The 10,538-nt window shown below is 40.4% G+C and overlaps 1 protein-coding gene across 3 annotated transcripts; it reads right to left on the bottom strand.

Moving 5' to 3' along the window:
* Positions 1-2,910: 2,910 nt before the first annotated feature.
* Positions 2,911-5,531, bottom strand: LOC149872597 (ras-like GTP-binding protein Rho1). 3 transcript variants are annotated; one of them, XM_090031363.1, is made up of 3 exons: positions 5,434-5,531; positions 4,147-4,855; positions 2,911-3,156 (listed from the first exon to the last, which is right to left on the bottom strand). In XM_090031363.1, exon 2 carries the CDS (start codon positions 4,786-4,788, stop codon positions 4,192-4,194), a length of 597 nt encoding a protein of 198 aa, XP_089887489.1. In that variant the 5' UTR covers positions 4,789-4,855; positions 5,434-5,531; the 3' UTR covers positions 2,911-3,156; positions 4,147-4,191. The 3 variants fall into 3 exon arrangements, with proteins under 3 accessions (XP_089887489.1, XP_089887490.1, XP_089887488.1); XM_090031364.1 differs by having other exon boundaries at positions 4,147-4,791; XM_090031362.1 differs by lacking the exon at positions 5,434-5,531 and having other exon boundaries at positions 4,147-4,878.
* Between the last annotated feature and the right edge of the window lie 5,007 nt (positions 5,532-10,538).

The following is a 10,538-nucleotide window of genomic DNA, read 5'->3' as shown; positions in this document are numbered from 1 at the left end:
CATCAGAGTTGCTACACATTCCAGATAGCCTACAAAAGAGAAATAGTTTCTGTATTTTTTATTTTTTATATTAAAATAAATACCCCCCCTTTCTCTTCAAAGTCATTTCTACATTGAATAATTTACTAGCATGTTCAACATCTGTAAAACACCAGTTAAGATTCCCTTTTTGTCAATGATGTGAAAGTTGCCAAGTTCTCCTGAATCTCTAAAGAAAGTTTGAATGTTTGCTGTCATCTCCTGGTTCCCCAGAAAATATGTAGACAGATATCAGACTGAAATTTCTCTTACACAGCAGCCTATTAATGCTATGTACTATTTTATTATTTCTCCCTGTTGTTTGTCTCTCGCATATTAAAAGACATGAACTAAATTTATTTACAGGACTGCCTAATCAGCTATTGTTAGAGCTGCCAGGAAAACAAGAGCATTATTTCACTCCAGAAGTTGCATTATTTTAGTGGTAGCTCTCCTCTACTCCCTCACTGGAAGCTAGTGCTTTTTGAGTGACAAAGGCTGTACATTTATGTAAATGCACAGAGTTTGAGTGCTTCGGGAACAAACCATATGCAGAAAACAAGCATAGAGAGGATTTTATTGCCCGCAGCTCTAGAAGAAGTGATTGTTCAAAAGGATCCATGGACTGGGCGCTCCACAGACTTTGAACTGCAACAGTTTAAAGTTGTATAGTAACAATTGATTTTTTGCTTTAGGTTTCAGTGCTGTCCACCTATCTTATACAGTCTTATAGGCCCCCTGCCCATTACCCTAGTATCTGAACACTTCACTAGCCTTTATTTACCCTCACAACACACACCATGAGATAGGAAAGTACTGTTGACCACATACACTGGGTATGTCTACGCTGCAGCCGGCAGCATACTACAGAGCTATTCAATCTAGCCTGAAATGAGAAACAGTTACCCCTCCCAAAAGCTTTGTGTTGCAGCAGCTATACTGTTTCTGGTACTTGAGATAGCTCATGTGAAGCGAGTTCAGGTGTTTTTATTTTTCTGTAATTTCTATATTATGTTGCAATCTGCAATGTTGACATAGCCAGAGAAAAAGTGACTTGCCGTGGTCACATAGGAAGTCGGCGGTGGAGCAAGTTCCCAGGTTTCAAGCAAGCACTCGAACCAGTGGTCATTATTTCCTTTTCTTTTCTGAAACCAATTCTTAAACACAAAATGAGTTAATTTTGCTCCAGTCTGAGGATTTTTCTGGGATCTAGAAAACGGACCTCACACATTACCAAAAGGAGGCCCTCCTATGAAACAGTGCGATGAGCCACATAAACAGAGAAATGTATTGTGTTTTGACAAAACTCCTTCAAGTGAAGCTTTGGTGATGTCATTTCTAGGGCACATGGAGCTGAAAATTGGAGGGTTAGATTTCTAGTTGATGTGAAACGTGACAATAGCCTGAGGAGTTACTAAAAACACTGATAAAATGTTCTCTTTTTCACTTACGTGAGTGAGCACAGTAGGAACAGATTGTATATATAAAATACCAGCTACCTAAAAGCTAATGTTAGGTGGTAACTAGCCGGCAGGAAGAAAACCCTGAGGTCAATGCAAGTATTGATTAATTGAAAGGTAAATATAGACAGAGAAACAAAGATGAAGCTACTCATAACCTGCAGCCACATACTTGTAGTTTTGGACTGAAAACCAATGCCAATTTACATCTTGTTAAACAGATTTAATTGAGAAACCAACTGATGTATCATGGGTAACCTTGGATCACTGAGGTCCAATTTTTTAGAAGCAGCCTTCAAATCTGAGTGCTTCTATTTTTAAAGTAATGGGAGCAAAAGATCCTCAGCATTTTTTGAAAAATAAACTCCATGTTTCATAGTAGACAGCCCAAAATTGAGCTGCTAAAAATACAGGCCGTATCAGAAAATGAGTAGACAGAAGTAACGGGGTGTTGACTACAGACACTCATTCTTCTCTGAACCAGTTAGTCTCTAAGGGCTGCCCACCCTGCCTTCTATCAGAAAATGGATATCTTAACATTTCTGCACCTATTTTCCCTCTAAGAGGAGTAAGAAAAGGGACAGAAAGGAGGAGAAAGATGGGGTAGATGGGTTTTCACAGCCATGATTAGAAAGTGACATTGAATGAAAGTAGCATATTTCATGTACTCAGAAACAGCAGTCATTACTGTATAGCAGACATGCCTTCTGTCTTTACATCACCAACAAAACCTCTTCTTTTCCAAGCACCTTTCTGATTTGTCTCTTTCAAATAAATCATTTCAGATACCATTTGAGTGCTTTTGTATATGGATGAAAATGGTTAGTACTGGCATCGTGTGTTGTGCCAAGTTTAACCCTCAGCATGAGAAAGAGCAATAAGAGTGAAGGAGAAAGAGGGAGGACCCATAACAGGAAAAGGAATGGAGCAAGAAACCCAAGCACTTCTCAATAATAATTGAAATCAAAAACAGGAAGTGAGTGCAGATTAAACAGAGAGAGAGAAGAGGAGACAGTTGAGGCACAAATAGTTGGCTTCTACTGAAGATCAGCTAGTGCATATGTTTAAGGAACAGAATTGAAGGCAGATCACTAATTTATGCTACTAATACCTACAAAAACAGTTCTGCACAGGGCCACGGTATTACACTATCCAGTGTCTGAATTACACCAGTACTGCTCCCAAGGCAACGTTATCAGTCAGAAAGAATGGGCGAGAAAAAATCCAATGCAAGTGCAACTTACTGGAAGAGCTAGTCTGTTAAATCAAGAATTCCTGACAAAGATTTTCTGTATTCTGCTTGATTATTTTTCTGAGTAGAAACCAAGATGCCTCAAGGACTGAGCCAACACTGAGAAAAAAAAGAGACCGACTCACTTCATGTTATCCTGCACAACAGGCCATAATACACTCAATAAATTGCTCTGTGCTTCTCTATATCAGGATTTTAAGATATTTATTGAAGTACCGTTTTCCATTCAGCTCATCCTGTATACAGCCTTTACCTCTGTAGCCAGAACCTAATGAAGGCATCCAACACCAGCCGTATCCTGCCACTACAGTTCATCTGCACTGGCTTCTTGAGAGTCATTCTAGCTGAGAGGTCTCCATCTTGCTCTGCCTAATTGATGTCATGGTCTCTGGCTTTCTCTTTACTTCATTGTTTTGTCCACAAATACTAGAGAAGGAGAAAAAGATTTAAGACAAGTGCAGAAATGTAAGGAGGTTTAGATGACATCAAGGCACAGTCTCAGAAGAGGCCTCAGATCTCTTCCTCCATTTATCAGAGCCAAATCAACATACAAATTAAGTAAAGAACTTTATTATTTGGCAGACTTGTGGTTTGGGGAAAGGATGGACACTGTTGCCTTCATAGCAGCAAGCATATTAGGTCTGTAATGTTCAGGATGCAAAGAGGGAGAAGGTTTGACCTTGTGCTACAGGCGTTGATCCCACTGGACACCTGGCAAAGATAATGAAACTCATGCTTGTATTTTGCATGTGGGCCCCTGATCCCATAGATACCATCCCATCTGTGGAAGCATGTGGAGGGGAGCTTCAAACAAGTGAAGCTTTGCCACCGTGTTTCCTTAACACCAAAACCACGCTGACAGGGTTGAACAGGGGCCACAGGATAAGAAGTAATAGGTGCGTCTACACATGCATTAATGTGCTTTTCCTAATGTACATTAAATTTAGTACATTTGATGTGGGATACTAAATGTGCATTAGGCTGCCCTAACGTGCAGTAGTGCAAGCACATGCTTTTTTAGTAACACTTAACGTGCAGTAGCTTATTTACTGTGCATTAGTGCAATAGCATGTGTTTTTTACACAATGCTTTAATATCCAGTAAAATAGGCTACTGCACATTTAAAGCACATGTGTAGACATGCCCAATATAGAATAATATTAATCACATAGCCTTAGTGGTGAATTTTGGCTTTGGCCTGCTCTGAGACCCATGCAGTTCTGGCATTTTTATCCCCAGTTGGTTCCTGAGGAGACAGGAGGAAGCAAATCCTACTTACTTCCCACCAGAATGGCTTTGTGGAGTTTCTGTTAGAGGAATACTAGATTTTTCTTGGCTATACATGTGCTTCCATAGAGGACAACTATCTGGTCCTATAAGAACATTTGTGCACAATTCATGGGAACTCCCACATACCTTTTCACTTCAAAGGGTTAAAGAGCAAAATAACTTTTGCTTTTCTCAAAGAACTTCACAGGATGTACACTGTGTCCTTGTTGGCTGTGCTCCATCCTGTACTGCAGCTTGGCCAATTACTTCCAAGAGTCTCTCAACACCTTCTTTTGTCTTTGCAGAGCACTCCACGTAGGCATATGCCCCAATGCTAGCAGCCAAGGCCTTTCCTTCTGCAGACCTAATTGGCTCTTGTCCCATCATGGCAAGTCTTTTCTGGACATTCTCATCATTCCTTAGTTCTTTCTTAGTAGCCACTAAGACAATGGGTGTTGTGGGGCAGAAATGTTTGACTTCTGGAACCCAAATATCAAGGATATTCTGCAGTGAATTTGGATTGTCCACCGAGAAGCACATTAAGATGACATCAGTGTCTTGATAGAACAAGGAGCGGATATGCTGGACATTGATATGTCGCTGCCCCGCTACATCAAAGAGCATCAGCTTCACCGGCTTTCCCTCAACTTCAATGTCAGTGACATAGTTTTCAAACACTGTTGGCTCATAATATTTGGGAAACTGCTCCTGGCAGAAAGTGAGCAAGAGGCATGTCTTGCCACAGGCAACATCTCCCACAACCGTTAGCTTTTTCCTAAGCGTAATCATCTTCTGGAAGATAGAACGGGTGCAAATGAATCCCTTCAGCTTCAAGCTTTCAGTGTTTAGCAAATACCTTTTGAGAGGGGAAAATTTCATACATTTAGCATTTTCCCCACTGTATTATTCTATTCCATTGCTAATTTTTGAAGTCCTTTTGTATCATTTGCCCTCACAGTTCCTCCATGTGTAGCATCACCTGCAATTTTCATTGACATGATTTATTCTGTCTTTTAGACCAAAGAATGAAGATGTGGACCTAACCCAGATCCCTGCATGGCCCCAATACAGAACTCCATTTCTAACTTAGGATATTGCCCCTAACTATATATATATATATATATATATATATATAATCTTGCTGTTTTCCTCTTCCCCTATTTGTAGTCATTTGGACAGTTCTCACTCCATGACAGTGTTCATTTTCTAAATAGGATGATTTCATTTTGAAAGTGTGATGGAGCTTGAGGTATTGTAGCTAAATTTCACCTCCTATTTCCCCTGCATCCACGAACAGTGATATTTTATTATCACTGGCCATATCTACCCTTTACAAATGTGTGTTCCTTAGGAGTCTGTTACCACTGCAAAGTGATTCTCCCCTCTTCATCCACATGTCATTATGTTACTAGAGAAAAGAGTAGTGAGACTTACCAGCTAGTGATTTCAGGTTTGCTCTTCTTTCCTTCCTCATAGATCAAGGCTATATTGATTTCTTGAATCTCATTATCTCCCAGAGGTTCTTTGGGAGACAGTTTCCACCACTCTTTAGAGACAGTCATTATCATTACTGCATTTAAAGGAATATGCTTGTGTTTCTTAATTTAGCCAGCCAATCAGCAAAGAGAAATGAATGAAATCATTGTTTTTAAAAGCAGACTTTACTGGTAATAATGTACTGAGGGTGGGGAATATAGGTTACACAATCTTGTGACACACCATATTGAGACCACTTGGTATACTTCCTCATTTCTATTGCACAAGGCTGCTGCTTTAAAGCCTCACTGTGGCTAAACAAATTGTGTATTATTAAGAGTTCCAAGATAAGATAATTTGGTTCTCTCTCATACGTTTCCTGTGCTTTTACATCTACTGCTTCTATTGCTTGTGTGCCTTTTCTCCGAGAATATGCCAGCCATGTTCATTGCCTGTTTTGAGCGCTTAAATCCCAGGAAAACGTCTAATTTATTCCTCTGTTTTCAAATATTTGCAAATTACATTTTGCCTTCACAGGGACCACTGAAAGCCATGACATAATGAAATGGGCATTCTGGTACCTAAAAATCCTATAAAAGCTTCTCTTCCATCAAATATCAATGTACTGATTATCTTGCCCTGTCTTCCTTTGGGTACTCAGAAATTTTGTAGCACTAGGCTGAAAAATTATTTGTATTAAGCCAAATGCTCCTTTACTAATTCACTGAGATTTTTGCATTCACCAAGTTCCTTCGCTTTCTGGAACTCAAGTGCGCAGAGAGAACTCAGTGTGCAAGTATTAGCACGTATGATTTCCTTAGCACATGTTACCCCACAGCAGGAAATGAGTTTTCTTGCCTAGTCATTGGCGAAGTGGGAAGGCACTGCCTTCCCTGTGGGCTTTTCACACTTTTGGTGTACATTTATACTTGAACACAAACTGCCTGGGTTATATAAATGCTTCTAATAAAACCTGTCAAAGGAAAGAACGGTAGGAACCAATATAATCTGAAAATGGGCTCTTGATAATTTCACGTGGGTTGTCATCTCTAAATCAAGCATGGCCAGTTAGAGTAAATCACTGAAATAAAAGCAGAAAACTGAATTTTTAATCATGAGATCATCACATAAGATCAGAATTGGTGCATACTGTTATCTCATGCTTTATCCATCTGCTGATCTTTCATCTTCTGCTTAAGCAGAAGGCAGGGAAGAGTGAGACCTTTTATGCTAATTCAGATACAGGTTTCCCTCGCTTTATGCAGGTTCTGTGTGTGCAAATTTACTCTTATGCGATGACCCTTTTTACACTAAAAATTCATTATATGCGAGGTAAATTCACTCTTATGCGATTGGTGTGACGGAAGCCTGCAGTCAGCTGCTGCGTGGGGTGCATTGTAGGAATGACGCGCACTGAAATATAGTCTCCTGTGTGGATCCGTGCTCCTTGCTTGTTGTCTGTGACTCGTGTTTCTGTAGTTGCCATCTCCATTACGATGTCTAAGCATCTCGCTAGCTTATCTCCTACCCCCTCCCGTGTCCATCAATGAAGTGCAAGAGAACTTCACTAACAGTGGAGACAAAACTAGAGATTTTGGACCCTGCAGAAGCTGGTGAGGGGCCCTCTGCACTTGGTGAGTATCAAAATTGTCTTGTAAAAGTGGTAGAAATGGGTCTGGGGGTCAGTACAGTCAAGGTCCTGGAACGTATCCCTATTTGTTACATTGTAAAGTAGGCGCCCTTTATGCGAATTTGAGTTATGAGCTGTTTTCCAGGAATGGATCTGCAGCATAAAGTGAGGGAAACCTGTATAATCTTTCAAAAGCAACATCTTACTTGGTCAAATGTTATGACCGGAGCCTACTTCAAATTACGGGCCCAGCTCACAGCATGATGGGCTCCTTTAATCTTGGCGTTTGGTAGAAGGGCCTGTTGGCCCCACTGCTCACTGCTTGCTCCTGATGGGCAGGAGGCAAAAACTGTGGTTTAAAACATGCTGTGTTTTTTGCCTCCTGTTCGGTCAGCAGCACGTGGACTGACAGATGCCTCCACCAATCAGCAGTGGCAGGAGCTCTATGATTAAAGGAGCCACCACGCCATGAGCTGGGCCTGCTATTTAAACCAGGCCCTGGTTATGACAAGGCAAGCTGCTGCTTATGAAAGCTTGTGCCTCTCTGAGTTAGTCTACTAATGCGGTGCTCCTCTGCCCTGCTTTCTGCCTTACTTCAGACTAATGTGGCTAACTACTTCTGTCTTCTATGTAAGAGTGTGCCAGATATTATCCCTTTAGCTCAGTTTCCAAACACGGATGGAGTTCCCTGTTTTCCTGCACTCGCACGGTTCTGATGCTGATCCCTCTTTCTATTATTTCCTTTGATGCATCGTTCAAACAGGAAATCAAAACATGTATACGTATTTCCACTTTCAATTGCTGCCTTCTTGAAACAGTCACATTTTTCAGGAACCACCTGAATACCTTAAGCTCCAAAGAAGCGTAACAAAAAGAAACATCTCTGTTTAGACATTGAGTCAGCTCAGTGCAGGTACCTCAACAGAGCTTCAGCATCTTCATCTCAGAATCAGATTCCTTTTATGCCTCAACCTGAAGATAATGTTTATAGGCTGAAGACTCTGATACACATTTCTGCTAAATATGGATTATTGATTTTTATTTAAGTTTCATGTTTAAAGGTACAGTATCTTTAATGATATTGACAGGGATGTTCCCTTTGAGAAGTAATACTGCAGCCTGCTCCTGGGGAACGGTCTCAGTGATGTCATTAGGAATTTTACCTACACCCAAAATTGTGTTAGATTATAAAGCTGCGTCTAACGCAATAATCTACCTTATTCACTGAAATCACTGGCTATCTGAGCAGGGGGAGTAGTAATTTTAGTGGCTACTGCACAGCTTCTTTAAGGTGTGAGAGCAGAATCAGGCCTCTTGACTTCAGTGGGACTATTCCAGTGAGAACAAAGCCCAGGGGTAAAGCTAAAGGCCCAGAGATAACCCCTGCTGGCACTCTGGAAGGAGCATAGACCTGTGTGCTTTGAAATTACTAAACCGCATATTTATATACTCCTTGTTTTAGCTGATCTGATAAATACATGTGACCATTCAGCTGCTTCCTTCACTCTCTTGAATGTAGTCCTTTGATGACAAAATGACAAATCCTAACTTGAATTAGGCTTGGAAATTAAGCAAGTTAAAAACCAACTAATTACCTAAAGAGCATTCCCATATTTTCTTTCTGCTCACCCCCATACAAAACTTTCCATTACTGACACACAGGAACAAAGGCTTTGACGTATCTGGACAAATTGTTGGATTTCCACAAGATGGCACTAAACCCTAATGAAAAAATCAAACCCAGTCTTGAAGAGGTTCAAGATAGACAACATGGTTCAAGATTTACCAGCATACAACAAACAACTTCAGCTTGTCTTTGAAAATGATGCTCATGTTTTCTACAAAAGTGCTCCTTACAGTACAAGCCGCAAGTGTTTCATCCCCTGCTAGGAGGATGAGTCCTCATGGGATGCAGGATCTTTGTTCTTCGAAAGTCGTGCTGACTCCTGATGAAGAGTTAGACATGTGGGCCGTTACAGCTGGTTTAGCAGGGTCCCACCAATTTGAAATCTCATCAGTTTAAGGTAAAAAGGCATATCTGATACTAAGGCAGGCAAGGTTTTTTGAGTAGATGTGATATCTTTTATTAGACCAACTGAATAGCTGGGGAAAAAAAAGTTCTTAGCAAGCTTTCAGGTGCAATCACTCTTCTTCAGGCATAGGCAGTCTCTGCTGGTCTGAGACACCAAGGGATGAAAGAAGCTAAAAGTGTGGTAGGATGTCAGTGAGCATGTAAATAGGTAGAAATTAGAAAGACAAAAGGTAAAGCAGGGAAGGGAGGCAGATGAAGGGGTGGGAGGGAAAGGCCAAAGGGAGACCTTACAGTGATAGAATACAAGATAGAAAAGAGGCTGTCTGTGAAAAAGGAAAACAAAACAGGATCATATAACTTAGAAACAAAAATAATCTACTAAATCATGAAATCCATCACCTTGCAACAACAAGGAAGTGCCCCTGGACAGACAACAGGAGAAGGAAGGGAGAGATCCTTGAAGATTAATTGTATTCTAATGTATAAAATTAAATGAACCATAACTACATCGTTGCCTTATTGAAAATATGCTGCTGTAATAGTGTATAACACAAGTAACCTGTCAACCCAACTTACATAATTAAATGTTTTTTTTAAATATGGTCTTGGGCTAATGCATGTTGAATCCTTGCACACAGGATTTATGCTCTGCACAGAGGTCTGTAACGGGTAGCATGTGGGTATTCTTTAGATCCTCTTGCAATGCAAGTGTCCGTGAAAGGACTAAGTTATGTGAAAGATTTATCAGAACAAGGCCTTATGGGTGATACTGGGCAAGGAAAATGGACTGCAGTTAACAGCAGGATACAGCAGAAGGGGTAACAGCAGATGACCCATCACCTTGTAAGATCATATTAAAGTTCCCAGCCTCATCCATCTGCCTGGCAGAGGATTTACTATGCCACCCATCGTCAAAATATCCAAATATCTTGCCCTCTGCTTCCATTTACATTCCACATTAATTTTCTGATTACTCTGCCTTCCAAATACCACTGTAAATTAAAACTCGGAGGGCAGATCAATTACAGTCTACTACTTGGAGGGTTTTATAATTCCTCAGTAAAAATACTGCTTTCAGGCTGAAACTTGACATCAGAGGGATTTATGATAAAGGAGGAAAAAAAATAGCATATTTGAGAAGGGAGGGGGGGAAATGGCTGATCTTGTTTTTATTCCATGAATCCCCCTGCTTTAACTGACCACTCTCAATAATCCCAGAGGATTCCAGTTCCATTTGGTTTAATCTTTAAGGATCATGTCTGGTAAACAGTGGAGATACATATATATATATATATATATATTTGAAATAAAATCTTCATATTTTCCCAAGCAGGAAGCAACTGTGACCACCTGAAACCTGAGACACTGCCCCTGTAAGGTATTTGAATCATCACAGAACCT

Source organism: Crocodylus siamensis, chromosome 1 (assembly GCF_052110815.1).
Source record: "Crocodylus siamensis isolate JL-2025a chromosome 1, ASM5211081v1, whole genome shotgun sequence".
Lineage (NCBI taxonomy): Eukaryota > Metazoa > Chordata > Crocodylia > Crocodylidae > Crocodylus > Crocodylus siamensis.
This window is presented reverse-complemented; position numbering and strand designations above follow the sequence as displayed.

What these genes read in the sequence shown, in the direction of transcription:
- LOC149872597 (XM_090031362.1), bottom strand. Translation starts at nt 4,878, where the DNA reads ATGAAATTTTCCCCTCTCAAAAGGTATTTGCTAAACACTGAAAGCTTG.